General features: G+C 34.3%; 2 protein-coding genes across 2 annotated transcripts in view; both read right to left on the bottom strand.

Annotated features, from left to right (window-relative positions):
* Positions 1 to 1,567, bottom strand: part of LOC136990813 (4'-phosphopantetheine phosphatase) — a 32,233-nt gene extending 30,666 nt beyond the window's left edge. The window contains exon 1 of the mRNA XM_067289240.1: positions 1,295 to 1,567. Within this exon, the coding sequence (XP_067145341.1) occupies positions 1,295 to 1,403 (109 nt within the window). The 5' untranslated portion in view covers positions 1,404 to 1,567. The remainder of the gene's footprint in view (positions 1 to 1,294) is intronic.
* A 5,575-nt stretch (positions 1,568 to 7,142) lies between these two features.
* On the bottom strand, positions 7,143 to 19,863 carry LOC136990823 (protein artichoke-like). Its single transcript, XM_067289253.1, has 2 exons — positions 17,742 to 19,863; positions 7,143 to 9,191 (listed from the first exon to the last, which is right to left on the bottom strand). Exons 1-2 carry the CDS (start codon positions 19,748 to 19,750, stop codon positions 7,361 to 7,363), a joined length of 3,840 nt encoding a protein of 1,279 aa, XP_067145354.1. The 5' UTR covers positions 19,751 to 19,863; the 3' UTR covers positions 7,143 to 7,360.
* Between the last annotated feature and the right edge of the window lie 5,270 nt (positions 19,864 to 25,133).

Genomic DNA, 25,133 nt, shown 5'->3' with positions numbered 1-25,133 from the left:
CTTTACAGTGTACTATAAATACCGACCATGTTTATGTCAACAAAACTGATTCTGTCAACCTAAATTTGTTTCAATTTGTCTCGAGCCACACCCTCGGGAGCAAAAAAACAATAGTCGTACACACGACCATCGGCCACATACGGCTCATCGAAAGCAGCCCACTTCCGAGTCACGCACAATCGGAGCCGGCAACTATGACAACCAGGAATAATCAACTCAACCATTCAGAGTTCTCATTATATAGTTCAGGGAAGATTGGGGTCAAGGTGCAACAGCCGGCACCAAAGCGCACGGGTCAAGGGGAGCAATGGCAAGGCCAGACCTACAAGGTGCCCAGAGAATAGGCAGTAATACCAATAATGGTAAAAAGTGGCCTTTGGAGACAAATATCCCAGCCAAGAATCACACTCCCAGGTATGGCTCTGCCGACTTTTTCGTCTGAACGAGTAGGGTTGCCATACATCCCTATTTAGTACAGACAGTCCGTACTTTTCAACCGACGGCGCAGTCAATAGTTAAATCCTAACCTGTTAGATTTAAATCCGTCAAAACATACTAAATTTTCAATAATTATTATTTTATTTGTTAGCTAGGTAGCAACCCGGTATAAGCAAAGGTAATGGCTCCATTGCTTGGAGAACATGCTCTCATAATGGTTTTTTAATTTGGTTTTAATAATGAGCAAGAGGTAAAACATTTTTCTTACATTTAAAATTGTATTCCGTGCCCAAAAGTAAAGTGTAAATCGAAACTTTATATCATACGCCTGCATTTATTAGACTGAAAAATACAAATAATTCTCTATATTTTACCTGGCCGTCCAACTACTTTTGATACTAATCCGTCCATATTCCGCCTTCAACTATTACGGTAACCCTACTACAAGGGGTCTACAATTCCGGGGAGTGGCAAATCAGAGTTCACGTTACCCCAACCGTCTCATTCACGGCTGCATTTGTACCACATCTTAGATTTGAGTAAATACGCAATAAAACAGCAACCATTTGACTTATTTGCCAAAATTACCTATAACCAAATTATAAAATTTAATTATAGACAGACCACAGAAAACGGTTGCCGTATTCCCATCATGTATCAAAAACGACTCTGTGAACTATTTACCTCGTCCTAGTATTTTGCATACAACCTTGATTTTTATCAGACTGACTCAGGAAATGTTTACATCCTCCGTTTAAATACCGCTAGACAACGTACGACTCTATATTTAAAATAGCGTGAAGAATGTATCGATCACGACCTTTATATTTCTAATTTTACGTCGATTCGAACTCACCAATGTCGATGGCAAATCTTTTGGCATTCTGCAGGTTCCTGAAAACAGAATCCTGTTGAGGTAAGACGATACTTCTGGCGTCGGATGTTGTTTTGACAATATCATCCATCTGAATGATTCGTAAACTGTACCGAAATAAGCATCACAACTTAAAAAATTCGTCTGCAAATAATATTCACTCCCTATTTCCTCCTTTCGGACATAAATCGGAAATAATCGAGTATAAACCCAGACAAACCAGAAGATGACTATACAACCATAGCGACCTCTGAAATTTGAAAACGTTTTCGTGTACTAATAAGAAGAAAAAAAAAGGAATAAATTAATTTTTAAAAAGTTATTTTGGAATATTCTGATATTATTATTTGTTATGTCAATATATTAAATATTTCGAATTTTATATTTCGTTTATAAGTGATAGAAATAACGGTTAGAGAAAGCCTCCGGCAAGTGGCTGCTTGGAAGCGAAGCGCTCTTTGTCCAAAGGTCCTCTCTCGTCCATCGCGACGCATTTCCAGACCGGAAATGCGTCGCGATGGTCTTTAGGGAAAAAAGAATATGCATTTCTCTCTTTAGCGGTGGAAAATTAAAAATTAAAATGTTTTATGGAAATGTGAGTCGTGTTGACACAAATTTAACCGTATTCTCGACCACCGCGCAATAAGAAGAAGAGCGACAATACAAATCTGTGCTTTTTTAGACATGTTATTTCTGCTTTTAAAATTTTTCTATTCACTTTATGTGGAAATCTAGGTCAGATAAGGCCGTCGTTCCCAAACTCTTGTGACACTCGCTCTCTTATCCTGCTGCCGTTTTGGCCACGACTCCTTCCCCTATAACAGGCGTCTAGCTGCAGAAACAGATTGGTTGGCTGAGACCCACCGTAGCGCCTCTAGCGAAATACATCGGGTGAACTCGTAATCGGTAAGACGAAGTAACATGCGTTAACAAAATATTAGAAAAGAACCGTTTTGTTTCATCATATCAAAATTTAAGCCGTTATAATCCATATTCACACTTATAAAAAAAGTATACCTTGATTATATACGAACGAACAATACATATTCTTTCTTTTTTTACTATTTTCACATCTTTCATTTATACCATTTTAATATATTTTGAAAGGAATGACATGAACACAATCTACTTTTCCCAGTATGCTTCATTTATGGAGATGTATGAACATTATCTTCTATAAGCGCTCGATTTTACCACCGGTGGGTGGCTGCTTGGTGAAAGTAGGCCCTGAAAGCCGAGAGTGGACGAGATCCGACGGTAGGAAATAGATCTAAGTGTATGATGCAAAGGAGCTGGGAAATGTCCGGAGGGACAGACGTTTGACGATATATACGGGTCGGAGGCAAAGGCCCCGCCGGAGAAGGGTTAGTGACCCCGCGTAATATAGGGTCATCGAAGGACCCCGCCAGGGCTAACTCGACTCGAAGGAAGGGAAGGTCTCATGGGTAGTCCAAGTGAAGACCCATAAGAAATGGATCCCAAGGATACGAAGGGCCGTTTATCGAGGGATCATCCCGATTGTAAATGCAAAGAGATGGGTGGGTGTTGTAGTTTGGGGAAGAAGTCGACGAATGCGCTGCTTGCGTCCGAAAACGACAAACTCCACGTTGCCGCCCGACGCTGCAAACGGTCGAGCGCCGCCCGCTCCCGGGTCTGAATGGTGCTAGAAGTTAGTAGGTAGAGCTCATCTGCGTATAGAAACCCCATAGGGTCCGGTGGCAGGAATTCCAGAGAATACCAGGAATGCCATACAACGACTAAAAAGGAAGGAGGCTAGGACGCTTCCACGGGGCACTCTTGTAGGAAAGGGTGTGGGGTGGAGACCTGACCTCTCCAACAAACTGGAAAGGTGCAATGGAGGAGGAAAGATCGGAGCCACCGTAACGTCGCGCCGCCGATTCCCAGCACGGACAATTTGGCTATAAGCCCAGTCCGGCAGACAGAATTGTACGCCCCCTCCGGGTCGAGAACAGACGGGCTGAAAAATTCCTGGAGATTTTTCAACCCCTCCGGATTGGATCCCAGGACTCCTCCAGAGCAGTAGGCTGCCACCTTAACCGCTCGGTCATTCCGCCGTCGAAATTTCGCAGCCATCGAAAATAAACCAGCAACGAGTCGCTCAAGCTTTCCCGGCGACATTTCAAATTTCTCGTAGCGCCATCTGTTATCATATTTTATTTTTAAAACTTTATATATTTTTAATTATTATAAAATGGCATAAAGCACAATTATGAGGGTAGGAATGAGTTTTACAAAAACTTTTAAATGCTAATAACTGGTAAAATCGTCAATAATTCCGACCCACACGACCCCCATTATCTCGTCATCCTATCGACCTTTAACCAAAATTTAGTAGCATCGATCTCCATATAAACAAACGAACTTCTCTGAGAAATTTCACAAAGTTTCTGTACGAATCCGACTGAAGTGTACAATTTGTTTTCACAGAGACGAAAAGGCAACGGTGACAAAACTACTGAACTAATTTTAATTATATCAAAAGATTATATACAATGACTAAGCAGTCATCTTTCTTCTTCTTCTTGTCAAAAACAACCAGTGCCCCCTGCTTTTTTTCTCGCCTCTTCGCGGGGGTTTTCTCTAAAAACTTCTTACAGTTTCGACAGAAAGTACGGGAGTTATTAAGCTTCGAACAGGATGGACAAAATCATGCCACACACTAACATCCATACATACAGAAATTACCCCCCCCCCGAATAGGTATTTTTATTTCTCGAGGTTACAAGGTGTGCTTTTTTTTTTTTTTTAACTCTTTCCGCCCTGTGGGCACTAAGAGGGCCTCTTTTAGTAGACCCATTATGGGTTCGGACAGGCCCACAATGGGGCGACCGGGTGGTGAGGGACGGGGCCACCCAGTCGCCCCATTGTGGGCCTGGCCTAAGTCCAAAAGTGAAAATCTGGATCTATTTTTTCGCCGGATCTGAATACTTTTCCTCTGTTATAACAATCGGAAAAGTAAAAATCGTAATACAAAAGAGATATGCAAACTTGCAACAGTTGTCAAAACAACTGAAATCTTTATTTAGAAAAAACAGTTAATTAAAAAATGGTTTACGAGCATTTGAAGAATGTGGTTATAAAGTAGCCGAAGCAGAAAAGAGACGTCGAACCTGGGCCGAAACATCGAAGTGTTTTACAATCGAGAATGGCAGAAAATCGTTTTTAGTTACGAAGGTGTATTTTGTGTGGATTGAAATTACGGAGGAAAAGTTTGGCGCTCGAAATATAAAAACAACAATTCAGATTGTTTACAGTAAAGCATTAAATTGCCAGCCGAATTTATGATTCGGGGTTCGTTCGACTGTAACGGAGTTGGAAAATTGTGACTTTTTAAGTAGTAATATCTTCGAATATTTCCTCATGGCAGTAATGGAAGATCATTCGCAAGATGACGATGCAATCTTTCAACACGATGCAGGTTAAAGTCGCACGTGCAAAAATGCCAAAGAATAGATTACATCTTTAAACATAACGCTTTCGGTTTGGCCCGGAAACACCAGACTTGTCTCTAATTGTAAGTATTTGGTCCATATGAAAAAGAATGGTGGCGAGAATCTAACCCAAGCAACGAAACAGACGTAAAAGAAATATGTACTGTACAAACATTTGGTATGAAATTAGACTAGAACAATGAAAATGAATTATTGATAGTACATTAAAAAGAATTATTTATTGTGACACAGTCATAATGCCGGCCTGCGATTTTTAATCATATTTCTCATAATTTTTTAATTTAAAATATATGCTCTTGGCCTCAAATTAGTAGTGGCTCGGTCTCGTATATCATGTATAGGGATTGCAATCCAGCAGTGTTTTCAATCCAGCTGGATTTTTGCTGGACCAAAATCGTTCCAGCTGGATCCAGCGCGGATCCAGCACGGATGTATTTTTGGTGCAATAAAGTGTTATCTGTCTATCTATCTATCCAGAAATTTATGGTTTTTTTTAAAGAAATAAAACATTTTTTTAAAAAATCGTTTTTATAATTGCCGTTTGATCCCATTGGACGTTAACATCCTTCTGTCTTGCGTATAATGCCAGCGCGGTGTTGTCGAGGTGTTTACTGATTGTATATTTGTGCTCCTTGAGCCTTTGTTTTAAACTGCGCACGATTGCACCCACATAAACAAGCTTGGAATTGAAACGTTGGTCGTGTAAAGGCACCGAATATACACCCGTTGTTGAATTCCGATCCTTTTTCTTTTTATCGTTTCTTAAAAGTTTGAAAACAATGGGATTACGTCGGTATACAATGCGAAAATTATTACACCTGGCAGTACATCTATGTATCTTGTTTAAAAATGGGATGTAATTAAGCGCTATTCTTTTTATATTTATTCCGAACGCATTTTATGTTCTATAGTTAATGTTGTATTTTTTCATAACTGAGGAAGATCGTTAAAAGCGATTGAATACGTTATTATTTTATTAAATTTTGCTGGATTGATTAAGTAATTTAATTATTAGTGTTAGTAAAGTAGTGAGTAAGTAATTAGTAGCAGTCTAGTAGTTAGCAAAGCGGCAACGCCGACAACGTAGACTTTTTCGCCATTATTTAGAAAGTTAATTGAGTATTTGCGGATCTGCAGCGCTGGATCTAGCACCTGGTGCTGGATCCAGCAGGCCGAAGAATGCGCTGGATCCGGCTGGATTGCTGGATGAGGAATCCAGCAATTGCACTCCCTAATCATATATTTCAGTTAGCAACAGAGTCGTGCCGGTCATCTATGTAACCCTTTTCGGGGCAGAAAATATTTGAATCGAAGTAACGTGACTTCCGGTTTGCATCGGACTTTTCTATATAGTTAATCGGGGTCTACTGCTCCTGAAATTTTTATATATGCACTCGACTTTTATCTGTATTAATCTTTGCTCGTGATTAAGGAAGGTCGGACGGATGGACGACAGTGATGAATCAAGTTGCAGACAATAAAATCTGCAATTGATAACAAAGAAGATTTAAGTATTTAAATCTTACAATCTAAACTTTTTAATAACGATTTCAAATATTCTCAAGTGTTTGAAAATCATTCACTCGAGTATGTAATTCCAACTCTTTAACAGGGTTTATTTATTACTTTCCGGTTGTTAACAGAGGGAAATTATGACGATCAGGGAAAAATAATTTCGCCTCAGAATTTTACATTTTTGGGATCAGGGAACGTCGAAACGTCGAGAAATGCAAAAATGTGGGGGAATTTTTGTATTATGGATGTTAATGTTTGTGGCACGATTTTATTCACCCTCTTCGAACCTTAATAACTCCTGCGCCCGTCGAAAATTTCCGAAATTTTGAAAATTCTGTTCATTTATTAGAAGAATCGATGCTATTAAATGTGGGTGATTAAAGGTCGAGGAGTGGAAAGACAAAGAGGTCGTATGTATCTCCAGTCCGGTGGGATTTAATGACGATTTTTAATCTTTATTAGCTTCTACAACTTTTTATAAAACTCGTCCCTGCCCTCAAAATTGTGCTTTTCGCAATTTTATAATAGTTTAAATATAAAAATTTTAAAATAATATTTTATAACAAATGGCGTCATCAAATGTTATTTTCATTTTAAACTTTCTGTACAGAAAATTTTGTTTAATTCTTGAATTCCACTCTTTATTTATTCTTAGTTTACTGTTTTATTATGCTGTAATTATACATCTTATAACATAATTTGTAATAAAAATGCACAAAAAAGTATACAAAATTAATATTTAAAACATTATAATTATTTAAAGTATGGAAAATTAATTTCAATAGAAGCAAAACGAATAATAATAGCAATTTATGAACAATTCTACATTAAAGCGATCAAACACCGGGCATTTTAATTATCCGAATTACAGAATTTGTCAGGTGTAAACAATATAACAAATCACCTTTTTTCCCTAAGTCTTGGTTACTTTCTTGACATTTTCTTTTCTGCAACAATAAACAAACGAAGTAAACAAAATCCAACTGAATAACATTTGCAAAGTAAGAACAGCAAATGCGATTTTCCATCCTGAAACAGAACTAACTTCGTCGAAAAACAGTCATTTTGTACACGAAACATTTACTGACGACGCCAAATTATCTTCTGAAATTTCTTTGCATCGATCATTAGAAACAACTTCGGTGAAAGACACGGAGGACGAATTGTTCGCGCAGAAAACATCGGAGAAATCTGCAATCTTCTGCCGGTTTCTAATCAACCAGTCCTTAGTAAAAAGCGAATGACAATGGCAATTCCAACTGTTTCTCGATAAGTAAATCTTAAATTCCGGAGAAACGTCGATCAGGTTCATTAATCCGGAAGGTAATTCGGTTAACCGGTTTCCCTCCAACCTCAGAAATTTCAGGTTTGGCAAAATAAAATAATCCGAAATATTACTTAAAGAATTGTTATTCAGGCGCAGATGGGTGACGTATCTCCACGTCACACAATCGACATCAGATAACTCCTTTAAGTAATTATTACTCAAATCGACAACCGTGGCATTCGGGACGAGAACTTCGGGAATTTTCTCGATTCCCCTTCCGGAACAATTTACCAAGACGTGGTTTTGTTCGGCAAAACATTCGCAGTTCATTGGGCAATAGTTTCCAATGACTACGAACGATGTATTATCAAGCAATTTCCTTTCTTCTGCGTAACATTTCATGTTCTCTACATTTGGGAATATTCTCTTGGCCACTTTTATATTTGATTTAACAGCAAAAACGAATTGTTGCAGTTTGAGGTCACAAATGATTTCATTATTACTTATATCATAAGTCGGCATTTGAAATCCATATTTCCTGTCATCTATGTAAATTGTTCTGATTTCACAGTTAGACAGATCAATTTCAATGCGATTTGGTGTGTAAATTGGCAATTTGACGGTTTCAAAATGATTATTTGAGAAATCCACTTCAGTCAAGTCGTGTTCTGTCCAATTTATCATCGGCCATTGCGTCAATCCTGCATTCTTTAACTTCAGATAAGTCAGATGCTTGCTGCTGCCAAAAGGATACTCACCAATAATTTTAGTTAAATTGTTCTCAGATAGATCGAGATGCGTTAAATTAGTCAAAGGGAGGAAGATGTTTTCGTGTAAAAATGCCAGGCGATTCTTTAATAAACTAAGAGTCTGCAATGACGACAAATTCTGAAAAACGTCTTCGGGAAGATTTTCTAACCGGTTTTTTGTGAAATCTAACTCTCGCAGTTCAGAAAGTCCATGAAAAATTCCTGTTGGAAGTGCCGATATTCTATTAGACGAACAGGAAAATCGTGTCAGCAGTTTATTATTTCTCAGAAGGTTTGGCGGGAGATGTTCAATTCGGTTGGAATCTAAATGCAAGATTTTCAGATTAATTAAGTCAGAAAATAAATCGTCTTCGAGTGAAGAAATAGAACAAGACGTTGCAAAAATTTTAGTCAAGTTGTGCAGTTTCTTAAAGAATTCGGATGGAAATTTTGATAATTCTCGGTTCCAATCAATATAAAATTTCCTTAAATTATAAAGACCTTTCAACATGTCATTGGGTAAATCCTTTATTTGATTCCAAAGTAAATTCAAATATTCCAATCGGGTGAGATTTCTGAAGGCAAGTGGATGAATTGATTTAATCTTATTGTGAGTTAATTCTAATTTTGTCAAATTGTGAAGATTATAAAATAAATCTTTGGGTAAAACTTCTAAGTGACCACAGATGATGTCTAATTTGGAAAGATTAATTAACTCTCGGAAAGGTTTGTTCGGAAATAATGCAAAGTTATAATACTCAATATGCAATGAAGTCAGCGACGGAACATTCAGAAATGTTAAATTTAGAAGATCCGACGTCTTGAAGTACGCTATGTCGACAGATCGCAGAGAGGACATGTTATTAAACGAGGCGCTGTCGAAGTTTCTGTTATACGCGTATGTTTCGTACAATATCTGGACTCGTTCGATTGCATACCCGAAAGTGAACATTCCAAAGTCAATCCCTGACAGAAAACAATTAGTGAATTTTATCTCTTTTACATTTCTAACGTTCAAACATCTCATCAAACTAGAGTCGATCGTTTCCTTGTCGCACTTGATAGACAAGGATTGGTTGAATATTTCAACAGAGGAAAAGTTCTTTGATTGGTGGCAGCGGTTTGCCGATGACGTACAGGAAAAATTTCCCCAATGTTGCCAAAACTCTTGACAAGAATTTACCACTAGAAATAGCAATTGCAAAACGATAACAAACCTCATTTCGTCCGACGAAAATTCTAATTCATTCCACACGAAGAGCAGCAGAAACAGTCGACGAAAATACAGAATAGCGAAACCGCGTACTTACGAATTTGATACTGTTACTACTTTGTCGCGACTGATTGGAAATACGATAAATTATGACGTCAGTGACATCGATATCCGACAGAAATATTACGTATACAGTTTTTAATTTTATCGTTTATTTCCGTTGCATCAGAAGGAACAAGATCAGATTAACGTTAAATGAATATTTTACTAATAAAAATTTGTTTGGCACATTTTTACGAGTCGTTCGTTTAAAAAAATTGATATCATAAATGAAATATTAGTTATTTTCTTTCTCTAAGACTTACCCGAATGCTGTTAATCAATTGTGTTTTGTGATACAGAAGAATATTTGTGTTAGACACCAGTTAAATTATTATAATAGAAATTTCATCACTGAATAGGAAATAATTGTATATAAATTGTATTTGTTTTATACTAACTTAATAGAAACTAAAACTGCCCTCTTTTCATACGTAAAGAAGACAGCAAAAACACAATTAAAAGGCATAGAAATGATTTCCTGTATGAATGAAACTCCGCCCATTTGTAATATTTAAAGCATTGAATCAAGTAAATAAAAGTACAAGATAAATGCGAAACTGTGGCAAATAACTTATCTATATTTGAAAACAAAAAATAAATTAATTTTCAGTATGAAACTTATATAAATTGAGGTAGTTTACATCTAAAATTAGTTAACTTTACCAACGAAACTGTAAAGGAAGGATGTTGAAGTTTTTATAAAGGAAAATGCGGAGAAACAAACTTTAAAACAAAACCCAAAACGAAAGTAGTTTAAAAGACGAGGAAATAATTATAGAAAAGTGATCATTTACAGAGTTAAATTTTTACTTTAGTGTCTATCGGTAATTACTTCTTCCATCGTTGGTATTTAAACGAATAAATAGATAATTCGTCACCTTACGACTGATCCCTCAATAAGTAGCGATTGTCTTCATTATGTAGTGATTTTGGAATGTGTATTTACGTCATTACAGTCGACACCTAAACATTGTTAGAGAAAGAAAAAATTTGAATCGCTAAGATAAACATCCGTCGTCATCCGAAACAGAACGTGTCAAATTACATCAATGGCCGTAAGTTACGACCCGACATTCGAATGAGTATAGGGAAAGCGGAAGCGACGTCACTCGGAACGGGTTAGATCGACATCTATGACCTAACACTCCCGTTAAGAAACGACAATATTGTTTTTTATTATTTAAAGTCGAAATGTTTATAAGTGAATGTTTACGAGGAAGAATGTAAACCTCGTGTGAAAAAGTCGAAGTGAAAGAAACCCGTATAAAGCGGAAATCCGCGTAAGAAAAATTTACGGAACGAGGCAATTTTGCATGCTAAATTTCACTCTGAGTCGAACCTGTGTAAAGCGGGAACAGAAATGGCGTATTGGTACGAAAACTTTGGAGAAAGCAACAAAAGAAGTTCCTACTTGTAAACAGGAAAGGGTAATTACTTCCAAGTATAATGATCACTGCAAAGGGAACACTGTAGGGCTATTTCAGCAATGAAATCGAATCTTTTGAATATTTTTGTTAAACTCGTGGACGGTGGAAGTTTCGTGGGAGCAAAATCGTGTTATTTTCGCGCTACGTGCATCAGATTTTGCTGGTGGACGTGGTTTGTGGAAAACTCGATCACCTGACGTGAATGTACTGTATCTACAGTGCATGCATGCATATATACCCGTATATATATATAATATGTTCGAGTGTGTAGGTACAACGTTGTAGGTAAATTACGTACGTATATCTTTTATCAAGTACTAAAATTTTAGTATAGAAAAACAATTATATAATGTTACTTAGCTATGAAATAGTAATTACTATTTCATATTTAAGCGAGTTCGCTTTTTTAATTAAATAAAAATATTTCCTTTCATTATTATTTTATTATTTATTTGTTCGTATGTTAATATATTTATGTTCGTGTATTTGTAATTTTTTGCTCGTATGAATTTTTGAAAAGCTCTTGTGCAAAAAGCACGTTTTAGAAAACGTTCGAAAATTAGTTTCCTCGTTAATGTATGACGTCATCAATCTGTATTGTGTCAAACCGCAGACTCTTGTCAGAAGGTGGCAGTGTGAACTGTACGCACGCTTATTTTCCGAGTATTAACGTTTATGCCGAAGATTGGCATCAACTATCCTGCAGGAAAACAATTCATTTACCTCCCGCATCTGCTGTTTTTCAATACTTTCACAAGCATCAGTTTCACAAGCATCAGTTTACAAATTTCGTTCTTACGAGTGTTAATCGTTAACGTATGTTTGTTTATTTTGTTTTTCTTTCTGTCACTTTAATTTTTTTGCTAATTTTTGTTATATTACAAAGTTATATAGTTCATTACATATTTTTATTATATTTTTCATGTTTTCTGGTGATTGTTTTTTTTACGCCAGTTTAAACTTTTTTCGGAACATAAATGGGTTGGCGCAGTATGTTCCGGGGTTTTACATTTTATTTTTCTTGAGAACTATATAAGCAGAACACGCCATCGTCGTCTTTTGTTATTATTTTACATAGTTATTTGTTATTCGTCTTCGATTTTCAAATAAATTCGTCATATGTGGTCCGGCAGGAGACGACTTTGACTCTCAAGAAAAATTAAAGTAAAAACGCCGGACGATATCTGGTCCGGCGTTTTTACTTTAATTTTTCTTGAGAACTATACATTTTATACATAAGCAGATCACATTATTGTTTTCTTCTGTTTTTATTCTACATCGTAGTATACTTTTTGGATTTTATTTTTAAATAAATTTGTTGCTTTAGACTTTAGATATTTATATTATTTTTCAGTTTTTGTACTAATTTACGCTCTTACATATTTGTTATTCATCGCTTTCTGTAATTTATTACATTTTTATTTAATTTTGTTAATTAATTTACCAAATATAATAGCAAGAAATGTTGTAAACAAAAACACGTGTTTTTACGGTCACGTGACAGGTCATGTGATCGCAGAAACCCCTGCGGCGGGTGAGGTGACGCCATTCTACTTCCTGTCACCTCTTTATGACGTAGAAGCTATCTAAGAAATAAAAATAATTTAAATTATTAAATGTTTTCCATTATTTAAAAGCATTATTTCAGTAAATAAATTCATTTCTCATTGTTTAGTTAATTTACCATTAATTAAATTTAAATATATTAAAATAATAATAATATATTATTATTATTATTATTATTCATCAAAGTTAACGTAATAAAAAATATAGATAATACTTTTTAATTATTATTGCGTAATATTTAATAAGTTAAATGTTTTATTTTTGTAATATTTAAAATATTATTTGTGTATGTTAAGATAGTTAGTATTGTGACATCCAGATGGCGCCAATTGTAAAAGTTTGGAAAATCTCTCGGTGTAAAATTGCGCTGGGGTGTTTAATTTCATTTTTCTTGATAATTATACATCATAAACACAAGAAGAATAAGCGATAGTCTTCTTCTGTTTTTATGTTACATAGTTATTTTTTATTCGTCTCCGATTTTTAAATAAATTCGTCATTTTTGATTTTTTAACTTTTTTTGCGTTCGTACATCAATTACGCTCTCACTTTTTTTTTAAATATTAAATGTTTTCCATTATTTAAAAGCGTTATTTCAGTAAATAAATTCATTTCTCATTGTTTAGTTACCATTAATTAAATTTAAATATATTAAAATAATGAAATTATTATTATTATTCAAAGTTATCGTAATAAAAAATATAGATAATACTTTCTAATTATCGTGTAGTATTTAATAAGTTAAATTTTTTATTTTTGTAATATATAAAATATTGTGTGTGTAGATAGTTAGTATTCTGAAATCCAGATGGCGCCAATTGTAAAAGTTTGAAAAAAGTTTTAATTGATGTAATTTCCAATTTTAATATAAAAATGCTTTTGGTAATAAAATAATTAAGACTATCAAACAGTTTATAATTTATAGTGATCATATCTACAATTAAGATTAATTTACATATTTTATTTATGAAATAAGCAATATACATATATATATATCTACATTTTAATGGGTATTTGGAATACATTTTAACCCATTTGTTACACAGTATCAATTTCAGTTTCCTTCTCAATTGGATGAAATTTTTGTTATTTGGGCTTCCAGTTAGAACAAGAATTTGTGGTCTATAATTTTTCACATAATCTGGAACTAGATTTAATTTTATAACAACATTAAGAGCAATTTGATACATTTGAGCCTGAGTTAATGATCCCCAATTTACATCTGTAATGCAAATATTCATTTTAATGAATTGTTGCAATGCTAATAAATCTTTACACATATAAATAGAATTATACACACACAAACACAGTATCTAAAAATATTCTAACAATGTTTTTTTGGTTTCAACAAAATTTTTTTGTATACAAAAAATTTGCATAAAAATTTTTCTTATGGTAATTATATTGGTCTTTATTAATTCTACAAAAACTGTTTTAATAAGCTATTTTTGTTATAATTTCATTGCCATTTATAAAAAATTTACTAAAACTTAAAACTATATTTTTAAAATTTACTATATAGTTGAGTATGGTTATAACATACTCCAATGAGGAAACATTAAAGAATGTTATAATTGAAAGTATAACTTATGAGCAAGGTCTTGAAAAATCATAGTAAATAAAATAGCAATTTATTGCATTAAAGTGCTATGCAAAAAATGAAAACCATTAAAGAAAATTCAATGATTTTTATTTGTTTTTATTTCACAGACTGTTCACAGAGAGTTCTTAATGCCAAGAAATTTACTGTTTGCATGTCTCCAATGTTTATAAAATATCTTTCAAGGTGTTCTAACATAGCAAATGCTTTTGATATTATTAGTGGTGAAAACTTAACATCAGTTCCTTCTGCATTATTGTCAACTTCACAGTTGTCATGGATACAGCTGTCTGTTAAAGACAACTGTAAGAATATCATTAATATTGGCAAGCTTATCAGCAGTTAAAAACTCCAAGTGTTGTCTGTAAATTAAAATGATTTCTATCTGGTTCCCATAATTCCTCAATGTTAGTGTTAAATATAAACAGATTCAGAGATTGCAACATTTTGTTCTTTTGATGTTGGATCATTTCTCTAGGTATCTGCTTCTAAGCTTAAAAAATACAATAATGCCATTTACCAAACTTAGTTTGTTAAACAAGCTTAATATGTGCAAGTCTTATGACTCATAAGTCATAAGACTTGTCATTTGTTGTGGATTACTCGTACAAGTAATCTAAAAATTATTTTTCACTAATTTTAACAAAATAATCAAATAGACGAATCTGTTTAAATTTTATTTTTAATCCATTCTAACATAAATCTTAATTTCTACAAATGAGATCACACTAACACTATTTCTATTTTAAAAAAACTTAATTAAATAAACTATCATTAAATAATCAATCTCAGATTTTTAAAAATTATTCCCCAATTCTCTGAATTTTTTTCAGATACCATCTTTTTGATCCTTCTTGATTTCTTTTAACCAATTCAATATTCTTTTTCTGACTGCTGCTTTTGTGTTATTTCCTGCTGCTCAAGACATCTACTGCAAAAATTATGAGCAGCAAGTATCAGTCTTTGTAATATATATTTGTAGATAACCACTTTTGATATTAGCAGCATCAGATACAGTTTGCAATACTACAATAGATAATTCTAAGAAACATCTATTAGGACAAAGTTTAGTATTAATAATTAGTTTTAAGTATTTAGTCCATTTTTTCTTGTCCTTGCAGTAGATTAAACCTTTGTTTTACTTAAAATATTTTGTATGCATTTTTTTTGTTTATTTTTATTGTATTGCACTTGAATGTTTGTTGAGAGTACACTCATTGGCTGACATCATGGGTTGTGTGTTAATTGCTTGTAAAGATTCCATTGTCATTTTTAATAAAATTTTAAGCCAAACAACTACTAGATAAAATCACAGAAAAGTAGCCTGATGTTATTTAATTAATTTTTTAATAATTTGTCCTAGAGGAAGGCATTAGGTGCAATCTCTTATTAAATTTAATAAGAGATTGCGCCTAATGCCTTCCTCTAGGATAAACTATTAAGAAATTAATTAAATAAAATCACAGAAAAGTGCCCAATGTCATCCAGTAGTTGTTTGGCTTATTTTAATTAAATTGGGTTTAGAGATGTTTGTATATATAATGAAATTTTATTTGTACAGATTTTATTGTCACAACCCATCACTTAAAATCTTACTTCTCACACTGATATCAACAACAGGTAACTTAGATAAACTTTCAATGTCTGTAAATTCTTTGATTTTATCAATCTTCCAAGAGTATTCTGCAGAAGGATGCTTATGTGTTCAAACAGAAATGATGCCAATAATTTGTTTCCTTGAAACTTTATCAAGAATGGCTCAATGTCAGGAGCTATGGACAAAAAATTATAATTTACATTGTATCACCTCACTTTTATTTTCCAATACTGACTTAACCATAGCATAATATTTGTAGAGGGTTCAATTTTTTCAGCTTTTCCATTCTTAATATATTGTTTTAATTTATGAAGTTTAGATTTTTCTCCTATTATTATGTAACTGATAGAATAAAACTTATTAGGCAAATGCTAAGCCCTCACAGTGGAAAAGGTTCACAAAGCCATATAAAATTTACATTTTATTATTAAAAACAGAATAAATTCTGTATTTTTTAGTAAATATAAATAAACCTTGTTGGTAATAACAACAGTAGATTACTCTTTTACTCTAAATAATACTTGTTTGTACAGTACTCAACACTTGTAAAAATAGACAATACAGTGTAGGCTATTTGATTTAAAAAGAATCTTAATTAGCATTAATAAAATCCATTTAACTACATCCCATGAGATTAAAATATATTAATTAATTAATTATTAATATGTGCATGAAAACAGAGCCGGATTTTAGGCGATTGGAGCGATTGGTGCCAATCGGGCCCCGCGCTTGAAGGGGCCCCGCATCACATCAAAATTTATATATATTTAAAAATAGTACATGTTACAAAAATAAATATCCAAGTATATTGTTATGAAAAATAAAACAACATATTTCAATATGTAAATTAACTGTTAATTAATTTTGTTATTTAAAGTTTGAGGGGCCCCGCAAAAAAGAATTCAATCGGGCCTCGCAACTATTGGATCCGTTATACTATTGGATAAATTATAATTATTAATGCCCGATACATTCTAACCTACACGCCACCCGGTCGCCCCATTGTGGGATTGGCCGAACTCATAATGGGCCTTCTAAAAGAGGCCCTCTTAGTGCCCACAGGGCGGAAAGAATTAAAAAAACAAAAAAAAACCTACACGCCATCAATGCCATAAGACATCGGGCTAGATAAAGGCTATAATATTATTTAATTACGAAATAATTTAATCCTAGAGTTAGATGCTATTTCTTATTAACTTTAATAATTATAGTTTAATGTTCAGCATTAATAAAAGTTACAAAAATAATTAATTTACTGTGTTTTTGTTATTTCTTACTCCTGTTTTTAGGTATTCGGTATTCGGCCGAATAGTGAAAAATACGCCGAATAGGCCGAATACCGGGTAATAACCGAATATTCGTTACATCACTATTATTTATACTTAATTTACTGCTTTATTGTGCCGTAGTTATACATTTTATAACATAATTTGTAATAAAAATGCACAAAAAAGTATAATAAATTAATTTCAATAGAAGCAAACGAAAAATAATAGCAATTTATGAACGCTTCTACATTAAAACGAACAAACACGAGGCATTTTAATTATCCAAATTACGGAATGTTTCAGGTGTAAACATTATAATAAATTACTTCTTCTTCCTTATATTTTGGCACTTTGTCGACATTTCCTTTTCTGCGACAATAAACAAAGCAAGCAAACACTATCCAACTGAATGACATTAGCGAAGTAAAAACAGCCACTGCGATTTTCCATCCCGAAACCGAACTAACTTCATCCAATCAATACTCGTTCGAATAAAAATCATTTACCGAAGATGCCAAATTATCTTCTGGAATTTCTCTGCATCCGTCGTTAGAAACAATTTCGATGAAAGACACAGAAGACGAATTTCTCACGCAGAAAACATCGGAGAAATCTGCAATCCTCTGCCTGTTTCTAAGCAACCAGTTCTTACTAAATTGCGAAATGGCAATGGCAATTCCAATTGTTTCTGGATAAGTAAACTTTAAATTCCGGAAAAACGTCGACCAGGCTCATTAAACCGGAAGGTAATTGGGTTAACCGGTTTCCGTCCAACAACAGGAATTTCAGGTTTGGCAAAAGAACATAATCCGAAATGTTACTTAAGGAATTATTACTCAGACGCAGATGAGTGACGTATCTCCACGTCACACAATCGACATCAGATAACTCCTTTATGTAATTATTACTCAAATCGACAACCGTGACATTCGGGACGAGAACTTTAGGAATTCTGTCGATTCTCTTTCCGGAACAATTCACCATCACGTGATTATGTTCTGCAAAACAATAGCAATTCACCGGACAATAATTTCCTATGACTACGAACGATGTATTATCCAGCAAATTTCTTTCTTCTCCGTAACATTTCGTTTTCTCTATGTATGGAAACATTTCCTTTGCAAATTCCATATTTGACTTAAACACAGAAACGAATTGCTGCAGTTCTTGGTTACAAGTAATTTCATTATTACTTAAATCATAAGTCGGCATTTGAAATCCATATCTACTGTCATCGATGTAAATTGTTCTGATTTTACAATTAGACAGATTAATTTTAATAGGATTTGATGTGTAAATTGGCAATTTGACAATATCAAAACGATTATTTGAAAAATCGACTTCAGTCATATCGTATTCTGCCCAATTTATCACCGGCCATTGTGTCAAACCTGCATTTTTTAAACTGACAATACGCAGATGCTTGCTGCTGCCAAAAGGATGCTCACCAATAATTTTAGTTAAATTGTTGTAAGATAGATCGAGAAGCTTTAATCTAGTTAACGGGAGGAAGATGTTTTCGTGTAAAAATGTCAGGCGGTTTTTTGATAAATCGAGAATGTGCAATGAGGATAAATTCTGAAAAACATCTTCGGGAAGATTTTCTAATCGGTTTTTCGCCAAATATAACTGTCGCAGTTCAGAAAGTCCATGAAAAATGCCTGTTGAAAGCGTCGATATTTTATTATACGCACAGAAAATCTTTGTCAGCAGTTTATTATTTTTCAGAAGATTTGTGGAGAGATGGTTAATGTTGTTAAAATTTAAATGAATGATTTTCAAATTAATTAAGTCAGAAAATACATCTTCTTCGAGTGAAGAAAAGGAACAACTCCATGCCAAAAATATAGTCAAGTTGTGCAGTTTTTTAAAGAATCCGGACGGAATTTGTGATAAGTCATCATTTCCGAAAATAGAAAATTTCCTTAAATTATAAAGACCTTTCAACATGTCACTGGGTAAATCCTTCATCCGATTCCTTTCTAAATCCAAATATTCCAATCGGGTGAGATTTCTAAAGACAAGAGGATGAATCGATTCAATGTTATTGTAACTTAAGTCCAGTTTTGTTAAATTGTAAAGGTTATAAAGCAGATCTTCGGGTAAAACTCTTAACTCGCCATGCCTGATGTATAATTCGGAAAGATTAATTAACTCTCGGAAAGGTTTGTTCGGAAATAAAGTGAAGTTATACCGTTCAATTTTCAATGAAGTCAGCGACGGAACATTGTGAAATGTTAAATTTATAAGTTCCGAGGTCTTAACGCCTCGTATTTCGACAGACCGCAGAGAGGACATGTTATTAAACGAGGCGCTTTCGAAGTTTCTGTTATGCCGGTATGTTTCGTACAAAATCTGGACTCGTTCGATTACATACCCGAAAATGAATATTCCAAAGTCAATCCCCGACAGAAAACAATCAGTGAATTTCATTTCTTTTACATTTCTAACGTTCAAACATCTCATCAAACGAGAGTTAATGGTTTCCTCGCCGCACTCGATGGATAAGAATTGATCGAATATTTCAACAGAGGAAAAGTTCTTTGATTCGTGGCAGCGGTTTGCCGATGACGTACAAGAAAAATTTCCCCAATGTTGCCAAAACTCTTGACAAGAATTTACCACTAGAAATAGCAATTGCAAAACGATAACAAACCTCATCTCGTCCGACGAAACTTCTAATTCATTCGACGCGAAGAGCTGCAGAAACAGTCGAGAAAAATACACAATATCGAAACCGTGTTGTTACGAATTTGATACTGTTACTACTTTGTCGCGACTGATTGGAAATACGATAAATTATGACAACGAATCAAAGTCACTGACATTGATTCGTCATTTCGAACAGGGAAGATTAAGTGTAGTTTTTAATTTTTTCCTTTATTTCCGTTACGTTAGAAGGAACAAGATCAGATTAACGTTAAATGAATATATCTATTTCCTTCCCAGCAACATTAGTTAATCATAATAAGAACACAACTGAATTTTTATTTGCCGAGTTTTTTCTGTTTACTCCAAACGTTTTCAGACTATTTGGATCTTCAGACCATCTTCAGGCTATCATTCATATTTGAAAAATAAAAATAAATTGATTTTCAGTGTGAAACTTATATAAATTGAGTTAGTTTGCATTTAAAATTAGTTAACTTTACCAACGAAAGTGTAAAGGAAGGATGTTGAAGTTTTTATAAAGGAAAATACGGAGAAACAAAGTTTAAAACAAGTAGTTTAAAAGACGAGGAAATAATTGTAGTGTGAAATCTAGAAGTTAAGAACCTAAAATTTCTGAATTATTTCACTCCAGTTATACAACGGCTTAATCAACAACATTCCATACCCGGGAAATTGTTGACCCTTGACTGGCAACGATCGTCCCCTAACTGTCAACAAGCCGTTATTCCTCGCAGCAGGTAGATCAACTTGCACGATAGTTTACAGTTAGCGTCCGAACTCGTCGTTTATTTAAATCCCGGGAACACCTATGGCCCTAATGACAATCCTTTGTCGATCACGTGACCGGTTTTCTCATCAAGAACCTATAAAAGACGCTTCCTTCCCCCCAAAAGGGGCTCTCCGATCGTCTCTCGAGTACGACGTACACTGCGCCACCCGCCGGACCCATAAAAGTTTCTAAGTTCTTTTAGTGCCAGTGTCCAAACTACGACTCCATTCGCCGGATTCCGTCTATTACGGAATTTATAGAGGTATGAACAAATATTTGTAAACTCTCTCTCTCCGCTTCCTTTTTTGTATATGAGGGTAAAAGAATAGTTTTGTTCATTCGATTTTAATAAATCTTGTTTTGTTATAAAATGGTTTCTTTCTTGACTGTTTGCTTCGCCTTATCGTCGACCCCGTCCTTCCTCCTCATCCACTCGCGTAACGCGTAACGCGCCGTCAACGTAACAGCCATCCTTGACAAGTGAGTCGCCGGAAAGGAAGGTACCTCCCCGGGATCTCACAGTAGAAAAGTAATGATTTACAGAGTAAAATTTTTACTTTAGTTTCTATCGGTAATTACTTCTCCATCGTTGGCATTTAAACGAATAAATAGATAATTCGTCACGTTACGACTGATCCCTCAATAAGTAGCGATTGTCTTCATTATGTAGTGTTTTTGGAATGTGTATTTTACGTCATTACAGTCGAAACCTAAACATTGTTAGAGAAAGAAAAAATTTGAATCGCTAAGAAAAACATCCGTCGTCATCCGAAACAGAACGTATCAAATTACATCAATCGCCATAAGTTACCACTCGACATTCGAATGAGTATAGTGAAAGAGGAAGCAACGTCACTCGGAACGGGTTAGATCGACATCTATGACGTAACACTCCTGTTAAGAAACGACAATGTTGTTTTTTATTGTTTAAAGTCGAAATGTTTAAGTGAATGTTTACGAGGATGAATGTAAACCTGTTTATGTTTACTTCGAATACAAAAAGTTTCAGCAGGCAGTTCATCCTTAAAGTACCAAATTAACAATCGTGTTCAGCCATTGCTAGCTTAACCACCTCTGGGGCTTATAATCCTGCTCTCCAGCGCGAAGAATTCTCTTTTCTAGCGTATGTCTCGTTTTTTTTTATTTACTACACGAAACGTCGTCAAAGTTTAATCAACAGTACAAATTTCGTGTATGAATTTCTACTTTATTGCGCATTCTTTATTGCAAGATGGCGGAAAGAAAGAGCACGACTTAACTCGGAGAAAGCGTGAAGAGCAAAAGGAAGGGTAATGGACTTAAAAGTCGAAGTGAAAGAAACCCGTGTAAAGCGGAAATCCGCGTAAACGAAAAAATTTACGGAACGGGGCGATTTTACATGCTAAATTTCACTCTAAGTCGAACCTGTGTAAAGCGGGAACAGAAATGGAGTTTTGGTACGAAAACTTTGGAGAAAGCAACAAAAGAAGTTCCTACTTGTAAACAAGAAAGGGTAATTACTTTCAAGTATAATGATCACTGCAAAGGGAACACTGTAGGGCTATTTCAGCAATGAAATCGAATCTTTTGAATATTTTTGTTAAACTCGTGGACGGTGGAAGTTTCGCGGGAGCAAAATCGTGTTATTTTCGCGCTACGTGCATCAGATTTTGCTGGTGGACGTGATTTGTGGAAAACTCGATCACCTGACGTGAATGTACTGTATCTACAGTGCATGCATGCATATATACTCGTATATATATATATATATATGTGATATGTCGAGTGTGTAGGTACAACGTTGTAGGTAAATTACGTACGTATATCTTTTATCAAGTTCTAAAATTTTAGTATAGAAAAACAATTATATAATGTTACTTAGCTATGAAATAGTAATTACTATTTCATATTTAAGCAAGTTAGCGTTTTTTAATTAAATAGAAATATTTCCTTTTATTATTATTTTATTATTTATTTGTTCGTATGTTAATATATTTCTTTTCGTGTATTTGTAATTTTTTCCTCGTATGAATTTTTGAAAATCCCTTGTGCAAAAAGCACGTTTTAGAAAACGTTCGAAAATTAGTTTCCTCGTTAATGTATGACGTCATCAATCTGTATTGTGTCAAACCGCAGACTCTTGTCAGAAGGTGGCAGTGTGAACTGTACGCACGCTTATTTTCCGAGTATTAACGTTTATGCCGAAGATTGGCATCAACTATCCTGCAGGAAAACAATTCATTTACCTCCCGCATCTGCTGTTTTTCAATACTTTCACAAGCATCAGTTTCACAAGCATCAGTTTACAAATTTCGTTCTTACGAGTGTTAATCGTTAACGTATGTTTGTTTATTAACGAACCGGTGCTTTGGATTGTAATGTCGTTAAGTAAAACGATTGGCACATTGTACGACATGTCTTTGAAACACCAAGTAGGCAGTAAATTTGCTATTCGTAACGTATTAATCGTGTTCCGCAAATCCGTAACTTCCGGATTATATACCAATCAAAGCTATTCCCTTACTTAATGGAGACCTTTCATTAGGAATCGTGCCGAGTAAGCACGAGTTTACAGCTGCATTTACAAATAACTGTGTTTTAAACTCGTGTAGACATAAAGCTAACAAGTTTGTTTTCTTGTTTTTTAGTTGGATTTTCGTAAAGTTTCTGGACGAAGAGGCAATTGGCGTGGTTCCTGTTCGTGTGGCGTTGTAAACAATGGGCTGCTCCTGATAAACCCTATACAAAGTAAAAATCTTATTAAATTTAACGTTTAGTTTATGTAATTGACGTATTAATTGTCATTTTAATTGATTATAAAACTGAAATACGAAAACGCAACCTAGGAGAAGAACTGACTGGGAAGAAAACTGCCTGTGGTAAAGTTAACAATGAAGACATCTTCAGACGACGAACGCCCAACAAAGAAAAAAAGAAAAGTACAACAATCTGTCATTCCATTGACAAATGATAAATGTAACGATGAAAGTTATCGACATTAGGAAAACATTTTCTATGTTTTAGGAAGCGATTTTGCTGTCGTGTGTCGTGACTTTATATTATGCGTACTGTTCTACTATTGTATAATGCCTAAACGAACCCGTGCCGCCTTTCAAACGGAGAAGGATTAGAAGTGACTGAAGGTAACGCAAAATCGATATTTTTAAAAAAGTTGTGTACAAAAATTAATTTTGCGAAGAAAAACTCGTTTGCATTATAAAAAATAATTATTTTATTTAAAGCGATGTCACGCGCTTTGCAACCGTTTAAAGGGCGTAAGAGTGACAAACGCGTGTAATTATGCTATCGAGTTATCAGCGACGTACTTTCTCCTTATTTTTCATTTAAATTTTCATAAAGAACGGGCTTAAAATTACGTTTTCTGAATAAATCATTTAATACCAATCAATTATTTCAATTCTTATTATAATAAAATAGTGAATGCTCGATTATTCCGGATCATTCTCTCCCAGAGATAACTTACAATGGAGTAATAATATTTTATTAAGTACAGTAAGACCCCGCTTAACGCTGCCTCGATTAACGCTGATTCGAAATAACGCGGTCTGCTCGAAGCCTAAAAAAATATCAAAATTTACGCCGATTCGAATTATAGCGGCATTTCATCGGTTCGTATATAATACGATTGTTTACGAACACGAACCAATGAAGTAAAGGTGGCAATTCGTCGTAGCGCCGTATTTCCCTTAAATCTATGTTTGTGTTGTGCAACTTTTGAAAAAATATGACACCGCGGATGCCCCAGGCAATATCGACTTGGCTTGGCAAGGATTAACTGATAAATGCATGAAGTGTGGAAGAAAGTATGGCGGAAAGAACCCAAAAGTTCTCAACGAGAAGAGCCTATCGCGGTGACAAAAGAAAAATGACAAATAAGTCCAAAGTATAAAATACTTTAAGTAAGTTCAATTAGAGAAGAATGCGTAATAAGAAATTAAAAGCAACAAATCTCGAAACGAATTGCCGGAGATTCTCCATAGAAAAATATTAATTGTTATCGAAATATCAACGATGCGTTACAGAGAATACAAATTTTAATAATATATTTTTTTGAATTATAAATTGTTATTTTCATTTCTCTACTTACTGTATATAAAGTATTGCGTTATTGTCGAATTTCAGTATTGACTTTGTCACGGAATTACAGTTTTATCTAATTATTACACATTGTATAATATAATACTTAGTCAGAATTGTAGTAATTACAGAATTTGTCAAGCGAGGACATTGTGATAAACCACTTCCTCTTCATCAGTCTTTGGCACTTTCTGAACATTTTTCTTTCTGCGATAAAAATTAAAGGAAACAACAATAATCACACCTATTAACAATAGAGAAGTAAGAACAGCCACTGCGATTTTCCATCCTGAAACAGAACTAACTTCGTCGGAAGACACGCATTTTGTACACAAAACATTTACTGACGACGCAAAATTATCTTCAGCCATTTGTCTGCATCGATCATTAGAAACGATTTCGCTGAAAGACAGAAAAGACGAATTTTTCGAGCAGAAAACATCGGAGAAATCTGCAATCTTCTGCCGGTTTCTAATCAACCAGTCCTTAGTGAAAAGCGTATGACAATGGCACGTCCAATTGTTT

Source organism: Centruroides vittatus, unplaced genomic scaffold (genome assembly GCF_030686945.1).
Source record: "Centruroides vittatus isolate TY-2023 unplaced genomic scaffold, ASM3068694v2 contig_1342, whole genome shotgun sequence".
Classification (NCBI taxonomy): domain Eukaryota; kingdom Metazoa; phylum Arthropoda; class Arachnida; order Scorpiones; family Buthidae; genus Centruroides; species Centruroides vittatus.
Note: the sequence above shows the minus strand (reverse complement) of the source record. Positions and strands in the feature narration are given on the sequence as shown.

Excerpts from the sequence above, each read along its gene's own strand:
- LOC136990823 (XM_067289253.1), bottom strand. The coding sequence starts at position 19,750 with ATGAGGTTTGTTATCGTTTTGCAATTGCTATTTCTAGTGGTAAATTCT. Across the intron at positions 9,192-17,741 it reads CATTGCCATTTCGCAATTTA|CGCCTCGTTTAATAACATGT; the intron begins GTAAGAACTGGT and ends AAACTTCGACAG.